The 21,029-nt window shown below is 39.4% G+C and overlaps 1 protein-coding gene across 5 annotated transcripts in view; it reads right to left on the bottom strand.

The window, feature by feature from the left end:
• Positions 1–312: 312 nt before the first annotated feature.
• FBXW11 (F-box and WD repeat domain containing 11) overlaps positions 313–21,029 on the bottom strand; it is a 147,102-nt gene continuing 126,385 nt past the window's right edge. For all 5 annotated transcript variants that reach the window (XM_010373310.1, XM_010373312.1, XM_010373313.2 and 2 more), the window contains 7 exons: positions 16,663–16,781; positions 14,938–15,187; positions 12,357–12,475; positions 10,243–10,353; positions 9,155–9,233; positions 7,398–7,584; positions 313–2,856 (listed from right to left, as the gene is read on the bottom strand). In XM_010373310.1, coding sequence (XP_010371612.1) covers positions 7,423–7,584; positions 9,155–9,233; positions 10,243–10,353; positions 12,357–12,475; positions 14,938–15,187; positions 16,663–16,781 — 840 coding nt within the window. In that variant the 3' untranslated portion in view covers positions 313–2,856; positions 7,398–7,422. The remainder of the gene's footprint in view (positions 2,857–7,397; positions 7,585–9,154; positions 9,234–10,242; positions 10,354–12,356; positions 12,476–14,937; positions 15,188–16,662; positions 16,782–21,029) is intronic.

The following is a 21,029-nucleotide window of genomic DNA, read 5'->3' as shown; positions in this document are numbered from 1 at the left end:
ACGTCTCAGAGACCATTTTCATGTTGACAGTAACTTGTGAAGAAGCAATTAATTATGTGTGGGAAGCAGATTTTCAGGGGAAGACTTCTTAGCTAGACCTCAGCTAACTCCTGAGATTCAAGCTAGCTTTCGGCAAAAGCCCAAGACAAGGAATTATATCATCTTCTACAACATTCTCACAGGCCAAAACCGGTTTGCCTTCAACCTCATTTTACAGAGCAGATGATTCTAAAAATCTATAAAATTTAATTGTATGTCACTGAATTCCTAATAGCACTTAACAGTTTCTTTGAAAAATTTCTTAACAGAACATCAGAGTATTGCAACACTTTATTAAGAGTATTGGCTTTGAATCAGTAGCTGAAGTAACAATCGCATGAAGCCAGATTAGGTGCACTGCATAATACCCATACTTGATTTATTGACATTACTTAGCAATTTATTGGACAAAAGTCAAACTTTTTTGTTTTTTATTAAGCACATTCCACAGTACAAAGCTGTCATAATATCTGTACAATTTAACAGTTTCAATAGCTGTTCAGACACAAATTTATTTCAAACAGATAATTGGCAAACATAATTAATTACAAGTTAGAATTAGACTATCCCAGTGCTTTGAAACATTAATATAGCAGTAATTTACATTTGCTTAATTATGGTTAGCAAAATAAAGTCCAGAGGATGGCTGGGAATTACTATAATCCCAGAAAGTCGGAATTCCTTGGGTGCCAAAGTCCCCTGCTATCATTTAGTAGGCACAATTCAAAGGTTGTGTGCATATTCAAAGGCCATGATCTCCCAAGGAACAAGGGGAACTTTTATATTAAACATGCAAAAGCAACAAAAAATCCATTCATTCATTCAGAATTGCCTCCTCCCCTGCCCCTCCCTTCCCCCTGGGCTTTCCTAACCAGTTTGATATTGAAGCTGTAAGATGAAAAGTGGTCAAAGCTAAATCACTTTCACCACCACCATCAAGCTTACAACATCCACCTTAAGAAGGGGGTTTATTGTTTACACTTTGAGACTCAACCTCTCAAAAACATAAATTAATTTAGTAACATGGGAAGGATTTTTTTATTTTTAAAGAAATACTAAAAAAGCAAAGCCAACTCGATAAACAAATCACATACACACACATTGATCCCCACACCGTTCTCAATGCAAAGGACAAATCAGAGCCCAGGGGCCTTCCCTTTAGTAGTACGTGTGCTTCCACGGGAAGAGGTTTAATTTATAGGAGGCTGTTTATTGGTCCTTTAAAATGTTATTGACATTCCTTGATCTTTGGAAACAATGGCAAACAGCAAATCAAACCTAATATTGAATAAGGGAGGGAGAAGGAGTGCCAACTGGATGCCAACGTCCTTTCCATGCACTGTCAGGGCAACAGTGCCATTTACACATTTGTGCTGTGTAGTCGGGAGTACTCGGAGCCTTCAGAACCTGCTGGGGCCACAGCAGCAGGTGACACCAGAGATGACTGGGGTGGGATTCATGGGCTTGAGGTTTTACTCCACTTAGGAATGCCCAGCCCTCAGCATAGGCCTCTGAACCCACCTGACCTGCCCAGCAGGCTCCAACACACCAGCGGGCCCTGCCACAACCTTGGCAAGGCCAGGATGCATGAATTCCAGAGCCAAGACAGCCCGTCAACAGGGCCTTCTTATTTCCCCTTCCCAGGGCCACGACTGCACAGAATAATGATTTTTGACAGTGAAGCCAAATGAATACTATGGGAGGTGACCACTAGTACTCAGGAGTACTTATGAGAAAAAGAATAAGAACAAAAAATGTTTAAGGTACCTCTCTATTGTATAATACATACTCCATAACAAATAAAACATTTTGTGTTAAACTTTAGAAATTACATTTTAAAACAAGATTCTCATTAAAAACACACACAAACCACACACACGCAATGACAACAACAAAATAAAAACACTGTATGAATACTGCAGGAAGGGTTCTAGGTAATCCACATCAACCCTGGTATCAGGTTCTTGAGCCCAGCCCATGGCTAAGTGCGAACACACTCTGTATTAGTGTCTCAAGCACAGGGGGCCCTGACTCCAGCAACTTTGAGGTTAAACTGTTATGTACATTATATCTACATGCGAATACAGTATTTTAAATTAGGAGGCAAGCACACGTATAAAGGTGTTACTCTACCAAATATCAGGAGATGGTTGGGGGACAGAGAACAGCTAATAAAAGAAAAGAGCTATATTACCTGTTGGGAGATAATATAACTGACTTATAGTTCTTTAAATTAAAAGAAATTGGTACAGAAAGGAAGTATAATCCCAAAAATATTACTCAAACAATCCAGAGAAATTTTTCCATTGTCCAACATGTTCCTAATACAACAAGTCAGAATTCATAATGACTTGGACGGTCAAAAGGAGAATGCTAACTTTTCAGAATGAAAGCCCTGGACATTCTGGGTAGGTGTTTGGCACCCAAAATTTCACTGAAGAAGAATGCTGTTTCTTAATATCAAACCAAAGTGCAAAGCAATATAAATTAGAGGCCAAGTCTTCTCTTGACGGTCGATTTACTTCTGTAAAACAGATTCTATGTTCCTTTTCTATGAACAATTTACATTTGAAACATTAGATATTTTCACTGATGAGGGAAGGAAACAGGCTTCTGTTCTACTTGAAGTCAGGGAAGCTAAGGTATCCTTCTCAAAGGAGAGCCAGAATCAGAGGTGAGAAATGTCGGTACTTGAAGAGTTAGGCTGCTTTGCATCTACCCAGCGTCTAGAACCAATTCCAGCTTCATAACTCAGCTGTGAACGAACTCCCTTAGGCATTGGTAGCCATGTAGCCAGTAGTTCAAGACTAGAAAACCCTGAGGAAAGAAATACAAAAACAAAGGGAGTGTGAGTGAATACTGTGTTTAGATGGGGATATATACACTACACCCCATCCCCACGCATGCAGCTACATGCATAACTTATTAACATTCACAATAGAAGTTGTAAGTTGTTCTGAGTGTACTACATACCAGGTATCACATTTATTTAAACCTCACAACAATCCCAGGAGGAAGAAACTATTATAAACACCCGCTTCACAAATAAGAGAACTAAGGCTCAGAAAGGCTAAGTGTTTAGTTCAAAGAGTCAACAAGTGAGAGAGAGGGGATTCAAGGAGTGAGCTGACCCTATAACTTAAGTACTGAGAGTACTGCTCTGAAAAAGTACACATAGAACAAAAGATGCTTCACATTCGATTTTATATTTAGCATAATCTTTATGACTTTCAGAACCTACAAGGGGCCAGTCTCATATTCTCACGAGAGCCCTCATCGATCACTAGGAAACAAAAATATGCAAAAATTAGCCTTTCTAAAATATAATGCTAGTAATCCGAAATGACTTCCTTTTTAATAAGTAAATCATTTGTAAAACAACAGTGTAGGGGGAAAGGTCACTGAATGTTTCATAATGTTTTGACTATGGCTTTGAGTCAGAAACACATTTTAATCACAATTTCTACATTCATCATGTATGTAAATATGCACACACACATGTAAAACAATATTCATGAGAATATTCATATTCACAATATTTATCATTTTTATGTATAATGCAGACTGACATTTTCTTTTCTAAATCAAAGCAAAGTAAAAACTCACTCAGATTATGTCACAATCAGTGATGCACTAAACCAATGGCCTAGAAAGTCACCTTAGGTGGCACAAAAAAAAAAAAAAAAAAAAAAGGCGAGAGAGACTTTTTAAAGCTTGAATGCTTTTTTTTAAAAGGTGATTTTCCCAAAAGGTTGTCAATTTTCATAAAGATCAAGAACATTAGGTCTTCTCAATGAATTCAAGATTCAATTTCATTTGCTACTTTTTTCCCATTAAGGATATTTAAGGGAACCTGAATTATTTCAAAAACATTAATGCCCTGGGACCAGAAGTAAGCACTCTCAAATGCTGCTGAGGGGAACATAAACTGACTGAATCTTCTGGAGGGCAAAATGACCTACATATGCACATGTACCCTAGAACTTAAAGTATAATTAAAACAAAAAAAAGTCTTCAAACATGATACCTTTTAACCCAGACTCTCCAGACATTTCCAAAATCCCATCCAAAGATGATAAAGGGTTGGACAAAGATTAGGTTAAAAGAACAATCATAGCATTGTTTTTTATAATCACTAAAAACTGGGGGTTGGGGAGGATAAATATGTAACAACAGAGCATATCCAAACAATCTAATATAATTTGGCAATTGGAATAATTTGGACAAATACTGACATTACTAACATGCAAGCATTTCACAATAAAGAAGAAAAGCATGCTTAAAAATGTCCAGCTAGTTATAAAGCATCATTTTTAAAAGCCTGAAAGGATCTATAAAAAGGAGTTAGTGGTAAACCATGAGCAGGAGTTTACTTTCTTCTTTTGGCGTATCTACTTTTTCAAATTTCCTAATAATGATCATATATTGTCTTGTAATAAGAAAAAACAATAAATTTTGAGCTACTGAATATATAATACAACATATAGCTCTTAGACATTACTTTTTAAAAAATGACTCTGTAAATAAATCTATTGCTGCATTTGCTAACATGGAGAGACTCTCACCTGATATTTTACGGGTGAATATTTTACTGCAAGGTTAAATCACCATTAGGGTAGTGTTTCTTATTACACATAAATCTTAGAGTATCACATGGTTATAATTTTTTTCATGTTACAATAAATGAAAAGAATTTGGGGCTAGGAGCGGTCGCTCACTCCTGTATTCCCAGCATTTCAGGAGTTCAAGGCGGGCAGATCACTTGAGGCCAGGAGTTCGAGACCAGCCTGGCCAACAAGGTAAAACCTCGCCTCCAATAAAAATACAAAAATTAGCTGGGTGTGATGGCACATGCCTGTAGCCCCAGCTACTCACAAGGCTGAAGCAAGAGGATCACCCGAGCCTGGGAGGCAGAAGTTGCAGTGAGCCAAAACTGTACCACTGCACTCCAGCCTGGGTGACAGAGCAAGACATTGTCTCAAAAGGAAAAAAAAAAAGAATTTAGAAAAGAGCAGTAAAATCTATAAAGTTGACTGCCAGGGTTGTTAAAAGTAATAAAATTGGAGAGACAAGCACATTTCGGGTCTCACTGCTTGTGCTGGGATACAGGGAACCACCAGCTTAAGCAGATAAGATTGTTCCATTGACTTATAATTGATCACAACTAGGCAGCTATTTTGAGGTTTCCATAAAAGGTGGGTAGGAGGAGGGCCTGGAGGAAGTAACACAAGTTTCCTTTCTACCACAGCCAGTAAGAAACAGCATTGGTGATCACTGCTTCATCTCTCAACCAAAGGAATCTTGTTCAGGGCACTTTCAGGTAACATACAGATGTTGTCAGTTCATCTACTGTAATACACCAGAAAAAGAAAACCATGATATGGATGTCTTGAATTTCGCCATATGCCTCTTTAAGCCGTTTTTACTTGGGTCCATTCCTCCTTCCCTACATTTTCTTAGGCTTACTGGGAGGGGAGGTCGGGAGGAGGAGCAATCACTCAAGAGATCCTTGCCTCCTTCCTCTGGAATTCCTATTTTAAGGCTCCATTCAATAATTATAATAATTCTGCCATGTGGATTTTTCAACTGACTTATGAAGAATCTATACAGAAAGAAAGCAGCAGGGCAGAATATTATGATCAGGAACAGTCTGAACACACTCAAGACCCGTAACAGCAAATAGGTAAGTGGCTTACAGGTCACTCCTTCAAGGCAGACATAACCAACCACAACCAGTCCTTTGGCGTTCATGGGATCCCAGAATCCTTCCAAAGGCAACACTCCCACCAGCCACTACTGACCAAACTCAGTGGGCATGAAGAAAACACAAATTATTTGCCACTCCTGATGTAGACCCTTGGTTTACTGCTAATAGATGGAGCAGGGCAAGACCAGAAGTCAGCAAAAAAAAAAAAAAAAAAAAAAGTCCTTTTTCTGAAAGGGCCATATGGTAAATATTTCAGACGTTGTAGGCCATAAGGTCTCTGTTACAACTACTAAGCTCTGCCACTGAAGCACAAAAACAGCCACAGACAACACATAAAGGAATGAGCATGGCTGTGTACCAAAAATCTTTATTTATAAACAATGGAATTTAAATTTCATCTAATTATTGCATGTCATGAAAAAAAATTCTTCTTTTAATTTTTTTAAGCATTTAAAAATGTAAAAACTATTCTTAGCCTGTGGAGACAGGGGAAAAAAAAATGGATAAGCAGAGACTAATTAAAAACAAAACAAAACAAAAAAAACAAAAAACAGGTAGTGAGTCAATTTTGGCCCCTGGCTATATATATAGTTTCCTGACCTCTAGGTAAGACCAGCTTCCTGGTGGAGTTCTATTTATTGGATCTTGGAATCCTGATGAAAGAGTATCTGAAAAGATGGTAACTCAGTGAATAGTACCAAGAGTTCTCAATCTCTCCATCAAAAAAAATTCCTAATTCTGCACATGGACTTCCTTATACTTTTGAAATTCAATGAACAGGAAAATATGTAATGATAAAAAGCCACTAAGAATTAAGTAATGATTTTAAATAAATACAAATTTTATTAAAATCACAACAGTCTTTTATATCCATAGTAGTATGATCATGTGTAAACATTTATTCAATCTACAAAGTTTAATGTGTGTAGAATTCACTGGCCCTCAGCAGAACACACAGAGTTGTCAATACTGTTCCTAAGTCATCAGTTCCTAGGACACAGCCAAGTAAGACTTCTCATCTTCCAGACTGAACACTCTTAGTAATAATCAAAGCATTCTGTCATCAATGGTTACAATGACTTGCAGTGTTCCTGTAGCCAGAGCGAAGGACTCTGCTTCGCAGCGTATCTGCTGTGTTTCGTGGAAGCAGAATAGGTTTTAGGGGTCTCTCAACAGACGCTCTTCTCTGATCCACCCTTGAGGGAATGACAGTAGTGGGTGGATTGTGGTAGTGGGGAAGAGGCGGATTTTGAATGTTTTGTCAGATGATGATTTTTTTTTTTAAATAAAAGAACTGAAGGACAGGAAAGAAAGAGAAAAAGAAGATTCTTGTACCCCAAAATAAAATTCAAGGGATTTTACTGGTGTTAAATTGATTATGACTTTAAAAATCATTTAGGAACACAGTTTTTAAAAACAGGAACCATGTTTATCATCTGCCAATAATGAAAACCCACACAATAGGCAGGATTCCAACTGAAACTTTGTATGGATGTGACTATAGAGATCTAGCCTGATACTTGAACTCTGCAAAAGCTGACACATCTAAGAGACCTTGGTTCCCATCACCAAGGAACCCAAATCACAAAATTTCCCCAAAGGAAAGGTGAATTCAATCAGCAAAATTGGAAGGGGAGGGGACAGTACTCACCTGAAACGGGTGAAAGTGCAGACTGTTATCTAGAGATGTAAGTGTATGTTCTGGAGGGAGAACGGGTCTCATTCTGGGCACTGGGAGGCACATTTAAGAAATCCCAAATCAAAATAGTGTCATCATGGGAGCTGCTGATGATTTGAAACTCATCAAACTGTAGCCGAAACACACGTCCAGAATGTTCCTATGAAATATTAAAAACTTCATGAATAAAACGAGATCTTTACAGTCCCTGATATCTCACAATGAGAAATTTGGCAGAAGATGAAAATGAAGCCACTTAAACAGACTTCTTAAACAACTGTACAGAGCTCATTGAACTGTGTCCTTCATCCCAAGAACAAATGCTTTTCTTTCTTTTCCTGCTAGGCCTTTTTTGTTTTTTTGAGTCAGCGTCTCGCTCAGTCACCCAGGCTGGAGTGCACTGGCGTGATCTCCACTCACTGCTAGCTCCGCCTCCCAAGTTCATGCCATTCTCCTGCCTTGGCCTCCCAAGTAGTTGGGACTACAGGCGCCTGCCACCACGCCGGCTAATTTTTTGTATTTTTAGTAGAGACGGGGTTTCACTGTGTTAGCCAGGATGGTCTTGATCTCCTGACCTCAAGATCCGCCCACCTCGGCCTCCCAAAGTATTGGGATTACAGGCATGAGTCACTGCACCCGGCACCCCCTGCTAGGCCTTTTCTTTCATTCAACTTTGTATCTTAGACTCTACCAACATTTCAAAGATCATCTCACAAAGGGCCTTAGAAAAGTAAACAACAATACATAATACCCATTCTTGATGCACTCTAAAAATCCACTGGAAAAACCTAGAATCAGAAGGACAGTTTGTTTAACATGACCAGGATCTACCTCAAACTGCTGCCAGCATCAAAATTCATGGTGAAACATTATAAGGGTTCCCATTAAAATCAAGAAGAAAGACAGTTCTGCATCTTCTAGTAAATGCAAGAAGTGAAGAAATAGAAATAAAAGATAAAGCTACTAAAAAATTTTTTAAATCTACCAATATTTCCAAATGACTATCTCTTCAAAAATATAACAGTATTTATATATAGCATAAAAATTTATATATAGTATAAAAATGTACTGTTATTAAAACATAACATAACCACAAGTAGCCATATTAAGAAATCTTCCAGCCGGGCGCGGTGGCTCAAGCCTGTAATCCCAGCACTTTGGGAGGCCGAGACAGGCCGATCACGAGGTCAGGAGATCGTAGACCATCCTGGCTAACATGGTGAAACCCCGTCTCTACTAAAAAATACAAAAAGCTAGCCGGGCGAGGTGGCTGGCGCCTATAGTCCCAGCTACTGGGGAGGCTGAGGCAGGAGAATGGTGTAAACCCGGGAGGCGGAGCTTGCAGTGAGCTGAGATCCGGCCACTGCACTCCAGCCTGGGCAACAGAGCGAGACTCCGTCTCAAAAAAAAAGAAGAAAAAAAAAAAAAGAAATCTTCCAAACCTGCAAGAAGGAAATATTGCTTGCCCTATGAGGAAACCAGTCCACCTACAATCAGGATGCCTGCCTTCATATCTGAAGTTGCATTATGTCCCCCCTTAGAAAAGTGCTCACAGTAATGTAAACATCAAATATTCTCTGATTTTGGCTAAACAAAATGAACAGTGAAATTCTCTGAAGGCATCTTGTGAGACACACAAGCATTCCTGTGATACACTTATAGACAGGGCTATCTGCAAATGGTCATCCTCCAGCACAGGGAACCAATTCCTGTCTTAAGAGGTCACGTACCACCAATGTGCGCAAACACAATGTGCTTGCTGGGGCTCGAGGGTCAAGAGCAGCTTGCAGGTCCCAAACTTTAATTTTCCTAGAAAGGAAAATGAGATGTGATTAGTGGAAAAATGAACAGTTTATATGCTGTCAAACATTTCCTTGACAAAAAGTAGTGCATCTGAACTGCCTATTTATAAAAGCTAATGGGGAACATGCTTATGTTTTTACAAATCATCTAAACCAATTACACTTGACTTTGGAAAAATTAAGAACCAATACATTCTCAGAATTGCTGAAATTTTAAAGAAATATTATTTTAAGGGAGATAAGAAAACAACTTCAGGTTATCTAAATTCAGTTCCGGACCTGATAACCTATGTCACCAAATTCATTCATCAGGGGACTCTCTAGGGCTGAGTAGGTGCTGCTGACAGAAGCTAGGGCTCTGTGTGAAATTCCAAGGATACCTTTCTCCAAATTAAGCAAATGCTGGACGTTAGTAATAGGAGTACAAACAGACCAACCAACCCATTTGGGAAGTATATATAAGGTCATCTGGAAAGATTTACAGTTGCCATTTGCCCATTTAAAATATAGTGAGGTGTTTTAACGAGGGTTTGTTCAATTTACCAAAAGGGGAAAAGAAGAAACTTATTATTGAACACACGAACACACACACACACACACACACACAGAAAAAGAACACACACACACACACAGAGAAAAAGAACACACACACACACACACACACAGAGACAGAGAGAGAGAGAGACAGACAGAGAGAGAGAGAGCCTGGCTTAATTTAGGGGTAAAGCAAAGAAGTGAATTCACTCACAACCTCAGCTATTGCTGGAGTTTACAACAATGACTCAAAGCATAAGTTTAGGAACCACAGTGACTCTGCCTCTGTGATTTGGGGCAAGATTTAGTTCTTTCTGGGCCTGAGTGTCCTCACCTAAACAACTGGATAATAATACCTGCCATCCACCACTACACAGAAACCTACCATAGGACCTGGTACATACAGAGTTGCTTAATATACAACATTTCTTTTTCTTGTTGATATGGTTACAGCAGTACATCTGAAAATCTGAAAGACATACCCATCATAGGCCCCACTGACAATCCTCTTGTTATCAAACCGGATGCATCGGACCAATTCTTCATGTCCCTCTAGGACTCTTAAACAGGCACCACATTCAATATCCCAGAGCCTTGAATGAAAAACAGACCTCTGTGAAACAATTTCCCACACATGATTCACACGATCTGTAAGTTTTTTGTATCTGTTCCATACAGATATAATTTTTCACTATCTTGGAACTCTTTATTTCTATCTCACTTCCAGTACACACCACACATATGAAGCTGTATGTGTACATTTATACCATCTGTGTGTTTCCAAGCACTAACCTAGGAGGAAGCCTTACTTTTTATTCTATTTCCTTTCATATGATTTGAAACTGTTTTTAATCATGTGTCTGTATTACTATTTAAATAAAATCAACAAACAAGAAACGTCAATTCTAGTTAGTTCTTAGGCATTCTCTTGATGTCTGAGTTGATAAAAACCATGTAGACAAATGGTGTAGGAAAGACTTTTCTGGGGAGACAGGGATTGTAGGCAGTAAAGGAGAAAAAGCACAGATGAGACAAGGTGGGAAGGGAGATACCACATACAGCCAGGGGGTAAAGCTTCCACCCCAGGTAATTCTAGCGCAGTGGAGTCCATGAGGACCACTGAGGTTAGAACTGGTGGACTAGCAGCTCTCTCTTGATGAGGCCTGCAGATACCGCTTCCTTGATACTATATGCTGAATACTGGGATTGATGGTTTACAAGGTCCAAGTGGGAGACTGATTAGGTACACGCAGTGTTCTGGTGGAAATATAAACCCACTGACTACACCAAGTCTTTTTCTCTGCATATGATTTATGTAACCATTCTGGAGTTAGAGATCTTTTTTCCTATTATGACTGATTTTCTACAGTATTTGCAGAAAAAAAAAAATCATAGCTAGTTAGCATGTACAAAATAAAGTGAGCAAATTAATTCTATCATAACTTTTTCTTAGCCTCTCTACCAGTAATTCCTATGATACATCCAAAGATCATTTTATTACAGCTGCCCTTAGCAAATCTTAGTACCCGTGATGATAGCATCTCTAATCTGTGATCAAAGTCATTCAGTACTGCCTATATGACTCCAAAGTGGTTCTCTTCTATAAGCTGCAGAGTAATACACATTACTATCTTGTAAAACCTCGAGAATTCCAGGGAGGAGGTTAAGAACTGTTTACTGATGAAACATTAAGCAATACCACAAAGCGTGACGAATATAAGAGAATCAAGATTTAAGCTCTAAACTAACTTTATGGTATCTTAAAGCCTAAATTGATAAAGCAAACTTAAAGAGCCATTATAGCTTTTTGGTTATTTGCTTGCCTTTAAAAAAAAACTTTGTAATAATCTTAAACCCAATTTTTATTTTGACCGAACATTAGGCAATTTGGTTATAAACACCAAAGTTAAGTTTAGTAAAGCTTATGTAAAGCTACGTCTATTTTTTTTTTAATAATCTTGAACCCTACCTTTATTTTGACCAAACATTAGTCAATTTGATTATAAACCAAAGTTAAGTTTAGTTACTTATGAAAAGCCACTAGAGTGTGTTAAGACAGTGGGGAAATGGTACGGGATAATTAAGTAGATATTGAAGGGATGTTCTTAATAAGATACAAAATGTCTAAGGTTAGTCAGATTTATTAGAAAGTAAGGAGGCTGAGTGCTGGGAAGGAAAAATGGAGATAAATGATCCGGCAGGAATGGATGATTCCATAATGCAGTCTTGGGAGAGAAAAATAAAGTACACTCCCACGTGTTAGGTAGGGAGGTGGGAGGTCACAGGTGAGGGAAATCAGAGCGAGTTGGGCTGCAGCACCCTAGTCTGTTCTGAAGTGCTCTGATATTAAGTGATCCTGGGTGGAGTTGAGGTTAAAAAACTTTGTGTACTGGGGGAATACTGGAAGACCACCCAGGGCATACACGGTTTTCCCACTTGAGTATACAGAGCCAAATACATTTCTAAAAGTTACCTAAAGCTTTCTTATCTGAAACATCCCATTTACTCTGAGTTGTTTTGAGCATTAGAACTAGGAGATGAGTCAACAACGTGGCGAAAATCAGCCTGCTCTGTCAGCACACCAACTTCTACCCACCTAATGGTATTATCTGATGATCCACTAACAACCAGCCGATCCCTGTACTGGAGACAGGCAATGCCTCGCTTGTGCCCATTGAGAGTACGGACAAATTCACAGGTGCTCGTGCTCCAGACCTGTATAACAAATTAACAGTATTTTAAAGAATGAATGTGGAAAAGTCCTCCCACAATATACCTTTCTTAAAAAGACAGCTTCTGAGAATGACCCAAATATGTGATTATAAAATACGGTGTCCTCTAACTCAAAGTTGGGAGGCTGGAGGGCAGACTAGACAGCATAACATTTTCTTTGACTGCTGAGTAATAACATTGGAATGAAACACGGAGGGAAGTGAAGTCTCCAGTCGTTGAGATCTTTAGAAAGAGAACATCTCCTAGATGGTTCGGATACTCATTTACCTGGAGGAAAGAGTTTGGGCCAGATTTTATGTTTTTACACCAGCTGACACGTCAAACCCAATGAAGCTAATGTAATAAAAAAGTTTCCAGCTGGGTACAGTGGCTCACACCTAATCCTAGCATTTCGGGAGGCTGAGGCGGGAGAATTACTTGAGCTCAGGAGTTTGAGACCAGCCTGGGCAATGTAGTAAAACCTCATCACTACAAAAAATAAAACTAGCTGGGCGTGGTAGTGTACATCTGTGGTCCCAGCTATTTAGGGGGCTGAGGTGCAAGGATCACTTGAGCCCAGCAGGTTGAGGCTGCAGTGAGCCGTGTTTGTGCCACTGTACTCCAGCCTGGGTGACAAAGCGAGACTTTGTCTCAAAAAACAAACAAAAAGTTTCATCTTTCATATCATCCTCTTTTCCAGCATATTTTCTTGAACAGCTCCATTTGTTTTGACACATTACTTCTAATTGTATGTATGTAGAATAAATAATCCCCTCTTTTGTGATATCATCTGAAAGACTCAGATGTTCATAGACATCTAAATGTATTATTAGACAAATAAGGAGACACACAGCAACCAGAGGGCCCTGAATTATCTTACCAGCTGCATTTGCAGCTGAATGGGATAGATAAATAGATCTCCACATGTAAAAGAATGGCATTGGACACCTACCTCATACCTTAAACAAAAATCTAACTCAAAATGGATCAAGGACCTACACGTAAGCACTGAAACTATACAAGTCTTGATAAACTGAACATCATCAAAATTAAAATCATTTGTGCATCAAAGGATACCATCAAAAAAGTGAAAAGGCAACCTACAGAAAGGGAGAAAATATTTGCAAATCATGTATCTCATAAGGGACTTGTGTCCAGAATATATAAAGAACTTATAACTCAACAATAAAGAGACAAATTATCAATTTTTAAAGTGGGCAAAGGATTTATAGACATTTCTCCAGAGAAAGTACACAAATGGCCAATAAGCATACAACAAGTTGTTCAGCATCATCAGTAATAAGGGAATGCAAAGCAAAACCAGGGATACCACTGCACACTCACTAGGGCAGATAAAATAAAAGAGACAAATAACAGCAAGTGTTGGCGAGGATATGGAGAAACCCTCCATGCTGGTATTACAAAACAGCTGTTTTGTAATAAAGCTCAGACCCTCTCAACTTCCAGGCACTGGTCTCATACCAATTGGTGTGACTGTGGGAGTAAGTTGCCACATATAAATCCTAGTTGTTTAGCCTCCCAACTATCGAATCTAAAGCCTGATGCTACACACTTTGTGATTTGTGGGGCTAGGTGTAAGAATGCTTTCCAGTGCTGGTCATGAAAAGGATGTTCTTTGCGCAAGCTGAAACCCCCACATACCACTGGCAGGACTGTAAAACAATGCAGTGCTGCAGTGCCTTTGGAAAACAGTTTGGCAGTTCTACAAGCCTGGGCAACAAAGTGAGACCCGGTCTCTACAAAAAAAAGGGGGGGCGGCGGGGGGCAGGCCTGGTAGTGCCTGTACTCCCAGCTACGCCAGGAGGCTTAGATGGGAGCCTCAGGGGTCCCTGAGCTGAGGGACTGCTCGAGCCCAGGAGGTCAAGGCTGAAGTGAACCATGACTATGTCACTGCACTCCAGCCTGGGTGACAGAGTGAGATCCATCTTCAAAACAAAAAGTTAAACAGAGGGTTACCATCCTAAGAAAATTAAAAACATGAAAACTTCTACACTAATATTTATAACAGCATCATCTGTAATAGCCGAAAAAATAGAAACAACTAAAATGTCTATCAACTAATAAACAGAAGAACAATGAAATTTTATTCAGCCACTGGAAACAACAAAGTACTGGCTGGGTGTGGTGGCTCATGCCTCTAATCCCAACACTTTGGAAGGCCGAGGAATGCTTGAGCCCAGGAGTTCAAGACTAGTCTGGGCAATATAGCAAGACCCCATCTGTACTTAAAACAACAACAACAACAACAACAACAACAACAACAACAAAAAGGGACAAAGCTGATATATGCTACAAAGCACATGGATGAACCTTGAAAACATTACACTAAGCACAGAGGAGAATAAAGATCTTGCCAGGTACCAGGTTGGTGTAAGCCACCTCTGCTTTCTCTCTGTTCTAAAAGGGACAGGGGCAGGCAGGGTTATGACTGCAGACATACTTACTTTGATGGTCCTGTCACCAGAGGCGGACACAATGTACTTGTCGTCAAAGTCTACTACATTGACAGCAGCCCGGTGGCCAACCAGGACACGGCGTAAAGTGATATCGGTCGCAGAAGCCATGTCCCACACAGCAATGGAGCGGTCCTTGGAACAGGTCACCATCAGTCCATTGCTGAAGCGTAAGTGCAGTACGGCCTCATTGTGGTGGATCAATGTGTTAAGAACTTCACCCGTGTTCACATCCCACACTCTAGGAGAGAAGAGAAAAGCACGATGCTTAATTACGGAGACAGCCAGGAAATGATTCCAGCATCTGAGCTCTGTCTGGGTCTGCAATGGCTTGGATATGGTTTGTCTGACTCTACCGAATCTCATGTTGAAACTGATCCTCAGGGTTGGAGGTGGGGCCTGACAGGAGGTGTTTGGGTCATGGCGGTGGATCCCTCACAAATGACTTGGTGCCATTCTCATAGGAGGGAGTTCACTCTTCGTTCTGAGAGAACTGGCTATTGAAAAGAGCCTAGCAGCTCCGCCCTCTCTCTTGCTTCTCTCTCACATGTAATCTGCATACACCAGCTCGCCTTTGCCTTCTGCCATGAGGAGAAGTAGCTTGAAGCCTTCATCAGAAGCAGATGCTGGTGCCATGCTTCTTGCAGAGCCTGCAGAACCATGGGTCAAATAAACCCCTTTTCTTTTATAAATTACCCAGCCTCGGGTATTCCTTTATAGCAACACAAATAGACTAAGACAGGGTCCATTCTTAATGAACCTAAGGGCATGATTAAAAGGTGCCTCAAAAGCAATTTCTTTATTTGCTAAGAAGTGCTGAGATGGTTTCAGAAAAAGTGGCTAATTCTGGCTCTGCTCGAGTTTAGGTATATTTAGCAGTCAGGTATTCAGGGATGGTGTTTGCAGGCTCATGCTGATGGCAAAAGACGATTCCTCAAGAAAGCAGATTTTGTATTGAGTCTGAGATAAAAGGAAGAAGGAGGCTTGTTGGCTGAAGAACTGAGAATGGTTCCAAGCTTACAGCTCTTGTTGACCTCTGACAGACCTCTGAGTCTATTATTTATCCACTGCAAACTGGGTAAGTCATGATGCCTTATGAATCACCACATCCACTTCTTTATTCAGCTGCTTTATGGACAAAGCCAGGGTCTCCCAACTGCTTCGTATGTTCAGGGATTTGGGGGCAGCACTTCCACATCATGGCTTTTCTGTAACCCTCATCTCCTAAGAGGACAAGTTCACACAGGGCAGAGGGGAAAAGACTCAGGCCTCTGAGGCTGAGACATGATCTCTGGCAGAAGCAGTGGTACGGAAGCACTGAGTCCAGGAGAGGATACTAGGCATGCTTCAAGCAGGGGTGGTGATGCTTTAGGCAGAGGTGGTGAAAGAGTCCGGGAGTGACTCCTGGAAGTGAGTGTCTCCTCTCTGCTCTGGACCACAGTTTCCCAAAAGAAGAAAGCCAGCCTAATACTTGGTACATGCTCTTACAGGAAAGCATGTTGTCATCTCTATAATGAACAGCAATAGGAATAGAACACCTTTAACAAAAATTAGCTTTCCTGCCTAATTTGCTCAAACATATCTACAATAAAAGTAGTTTGAAATACAGCATGTAAAAATGTAAGTGTGTGTATGCCTCTCCCAGAGGAGGATGTCAATCTCAGACTTTCTCAGGGAAGGCTTACAAGTTAGGACCAATGAAGCCAGATCACTCACCTCACTGTAGAATCTGAAGAGCCGGTTACAATGACACGCTCATCATACTGCAGACAGAGGACAGAGCCTGTGTGTCCCGTTAACACTTTCAAACATTCCAGGCTGGTTTTATCCCAAATCTATTGAGACAAGATTAGCCACAAACGATGATTATACTACATTTTGATGAATGTTACTGTCCCACCTTATGTTCTGATTATAAAATAGAACACACTTGGGTTACAGTAAGAAAGAAACACTGAATATCAAACAGGTAAGAAATGACAAGTAGGAATACAGACAATAGTGATTAACTACAAGGATAGATGTGCTATTTTGCTTAATTTGAACTCTTAGCTATTGATCTCATTACACTTATCAACAGCCTCATAAAGGGGACTTTTTAAAAATAAAATCTGTGAAAAGAATTCGCTCACTGGCTGGGTGCTGTGGCTCATGCCTATAATCCCAACATTTTGGGAGGCTGAGACAGAAGGATCGCTTGAGCCCAGAAGTTCAAGACCAGCCTGGGCAACATAGCAAGTCAATCTCCATAAATGTGTGTGTGTGTGTGTGTGTGTGTGTGTGTGTGTGTGTGTGTGTGTGTGTGTGTATTTTTTTTTTTTTTAATTACCCAGGTGTGGTGGTGTGTGTCCCTGTAGTCCCAGCTACTCAGGAGGCTGAAGTGACAGAATTGCTTGAGCCCAGAAGGCAAGGCTGCAGTGACCTATAATCACACCACTGTACTCCGGCCTGGGTGACAAAGCAGAACCCTGCTTTGTCATTTTATTTTTATGTCTCGTAAAAATAAATAAATTAATAAAAAAAGAACTGGCTCACTCTCTGGAAAGCAACATGACAACATTTATTAAGACCTTTTACAAATGCATACCCCTATGTTTACAAAAATAAAAAGTGGAAAATGAAATGTCCAGCATTTCATAAAAGTCTCAAAGTAAACTATGAAAAGTGTTTAACGAGAAAAGATCATGCTTTATTACAAAGTTAAGCATTTTTTAAAAATCAGAATAAAAATTATCTATAAAGTGACACAATGACTATATTTTAAAAAGGGAAAAAAGGATTAAAGGAGTTAAAATGTTGTCAACAGTTGTTTTCATGCTCTGAGTGTTCCTCTTCTCGCTTCTTTTACTGCCTCCATAGATTTGTCTTTTCCAGAATGTCACAGAGTTGGAATCATACAGTATGAAGCCTTTTTACATTGGCTTCTTTCACACAGTAATACATACTGAAGGTTCCTCCCTGTCTTTTCATGGCTTGATATACATTCCTTTTTCGTGCTGAAGATTATCCCATTGTCTAGATATACTACAGTTTATTTATCCATTCACCTACTGAAGGACACCTTGGTTGCTTCCAAGTCTGGGCAATCATCAGTAAAGCTGCCATAAACATCTGGGTGCAGGTTTTTCTGTAGATGTAAGTTTTCGATTCCGTTGTGTAAATACTAAGTAGCAACACTGCTGGATCATATGGTAGAAGTATGTTTAGTTTTGTAAGAACTGCCAAACTGCCTTCTAAAGTGGCTGTACCATTTTCTGTTTCTACCAGCAATGAATGAAAGTTCCTGTTCCTATTGCTCCACATTCTCACCAGCATTGGGTGTTGTCAGTGTTCTGGATTTTGGCCACGCTAACAGGTGTGTAGTAGTGTCTCACTGTTATAATTCACATTTCCCTGATGACTTACAATGTGGAACATCTTTTCACATGCTTATATGCCATCTGTATATCTTCTTTGGTGAGATGTCTGTTAAGGTCTATGCCTTATTTTTAAAAATCAGGTTAATCTAATTGTTTATTTTCTTACTGCTAAGATTCAAGAGTTCTTTGTATGTCTTTTGCATATATTTTCTCTAGTCTGTGGTTTGTTTTCTCATTCTCTAGACAATGTCTCTCACAGAAATTTTTAATTTTAACAAAGTCCAGCTTATTAATTCTTTATTTCATGGGTCATGCCTTTGGTATTACATCTAAAAAATCATCAATAAACTCAAGATCATCTAGATTTTCTCCTACATTATACTCTACGAATTTTATGGTTTTGTGTTTTACAATGAGGTCTTTAATACATTTTGAGTTAATTTTTGTGAAGTACATAGGATCTGTGTTTAGATTGTTTAGGGGTAAGGGAGGCAATATGGTGTCTAATTGCTTCTGCCCCATTTGTTGAAGACACAATCTTTTCTCCACTGTATTGTCTTTGCTCCTTTGCAAAAGATCAGCTGACTATACTTATGATGGTATATATTTCTGGGCTCTCTATTCTGTTCCATGGATCTAGTTGTCCATTCTGTTGCCAGCACCACATTATTGTGATTATTGCAGTTTTACAGTAATTCTTGAAGTAGGGTAGCGTTAGTCCTCTGTCTTTATTCTACTTCAATATCATGCTGGTTTTTGCTTTTCCATATAAACATTACAGTCAGCTGGTAGATATCCACAAAATAACTTGCTGGGATTTTGACTGAGACTGCATTGAACCTATAGACCAATCTGGGAAGAAATGACTGACATCCTCACAATAGTCTTCCTACCCATGAGCATGAAATGTCTCTCCCCATTTATTTAGTTCTTTGATTTCTTTAATCAGTCTTACAGTTTTCTTCACATAGATCTTATACATATTTTGTTAGATTTATACCTAAGTATTCCATTTTGGTGGGGGGATGCTAATATAAATGTTATTGTGTTTTTTGAAATGGAGTCTCACTCTGTCACCCAGGCTGGAGTGCAATGGCGCGATCTCGGCTCACTGAAACCTCTGCCTCCCAGGTTCAAGCGATTCTCCTGCCTCAGCCTCCTGAGTAGCAGGACTACAGGCGCCCACCACTACACCTGGCTAATTTTTGTATTTTTAGAAGAGATGGAGTTTTGCCATGTTGGCCAGGCTGGTCGCGAACTCCTGACCTCAGATGATCCACCCACCTCGGCCTCCCTGAAGTGCTGTACAGGCGTGAGCTACTGCGCCCAGCCATGTTATTGTGTTTTTAATTTCACATTCCACTTTTTCATTGCTGGTATATGGGTAAGCAAATGACTTATGTACATTAACTTTGTATCCGGCAAACCTGTTGTAACCATTTATTAGTTCAAGGAGGTTTTCTTTTGTTGATGCTTTCATTTCTTTCTACAATCTTGTCATCTACAAGCAAAGACAGTTCTAATGCTTCCTTCTCAATTTGTATACCTTTTATTTCCTCTTGACTTACTGTGTTATCTAGGAGTTCTAATACAATGTTGAAAAGTAGTGGTGAGTGGGGACATCTTTGTCTTATTCCTGATCTTAGTGGGAAAGTTTCACATTTCTCAGCACTGTGTACGAATGTTAGCTATAGGCTTTTTGTAGATACTCTTTATCAAGTTAAGGAAGTTTCCCTCTATTCATAGTTTACTAAGGGTTTTTATCATTAAAGAGTGTTCAATTTTGTCAAACACCTTTTCTGCATATATTGACGTGATTTTCTTCTTTGGCTTACTGATATGACGGATTACATTAATTGACTTTTGAAGGTTAAACATGAAGATATTGGTCTGTGGTTTCCTTAGAATGTCTTTATCTAGTTTAGTACTAAGGTAAGGATGGCCTCATAGAATGAGTGATGAAATATCCTCTCTTCTTCTATCTTCTGGAAGAGATTGTAGAGAACTGATGTAATTTCTTACTTAAAATGTTTGACAGAATTCACCAGTAACCCATCTGGGCCTAGCGCTTTCTGTTTTGGAAGGTAATTAATTATCGACTCAATTTCTTCAACAGATAAAGGCCTACTCAGATTATCTATTTGTTTTTATGTCAATTTTGGCAGATTGTGTCTTTCAGGGAATGAATTCATTTCATGTAAATTATCAAATTTGTAGATATATTATTTTATTATGCATTTAAAGCTCATGAGACCTATAGTGATGTCTCCTCTTTCAATATTAGGAATTTAAGTCCTGTTTTTTCCTACGTTAGCATAGCTAGGAGCTTCCCAATTTTACTCATCTTTTCAAAGACACATCTTTTGGTTTCCTTAATTTTTTCTATTGACTTCCTGTTACCAATTTCACTGATCTCTGCCCTAATTTTCACTAACTCTTTTATTCTGCTTACTATGGATTTAAACTGTTCTTTTTCTAGTTTCCTAAGGCGGAAGCTTAGATGACTGATTGTAGTCTGTTTTCTTTTCTAATATATGTACTCAAAACTATAAAATTCTAAGCTTTCACTGCATCCCACAGATTTTGATAACTTGGGTTTTCATTTTCATTTAGTTATACCCACCCACACACGCACACATGTGCACACACACAGGGAAGGAGCAGAGAAAGTCTCACACTGTCACTCAGGCTGAAATACAGTGACACAATCACAGCTTACTACAC

The sequence above is a fragment of the Rhinopithecus roxellana genome, chromosome 3 (genome assembly GCF_007565055.1).
Source record: "Rhinopithecus roxellana isolate Shanxi Qingling chromosome 3, ASM756505v1, whole genome shotgun sequence".
Taxonomy (NCBI): Eukaryota; Metazoa; Chordata; class Mammalia; order Primates; family Cercopithecidae; genus Rhinopithecus; species Rhinopithecus roxellana.
Note: the sequence above shows the minus strand (reverse complement) of the source record. Positions and strands in the feature narration are given on the sequence as shown.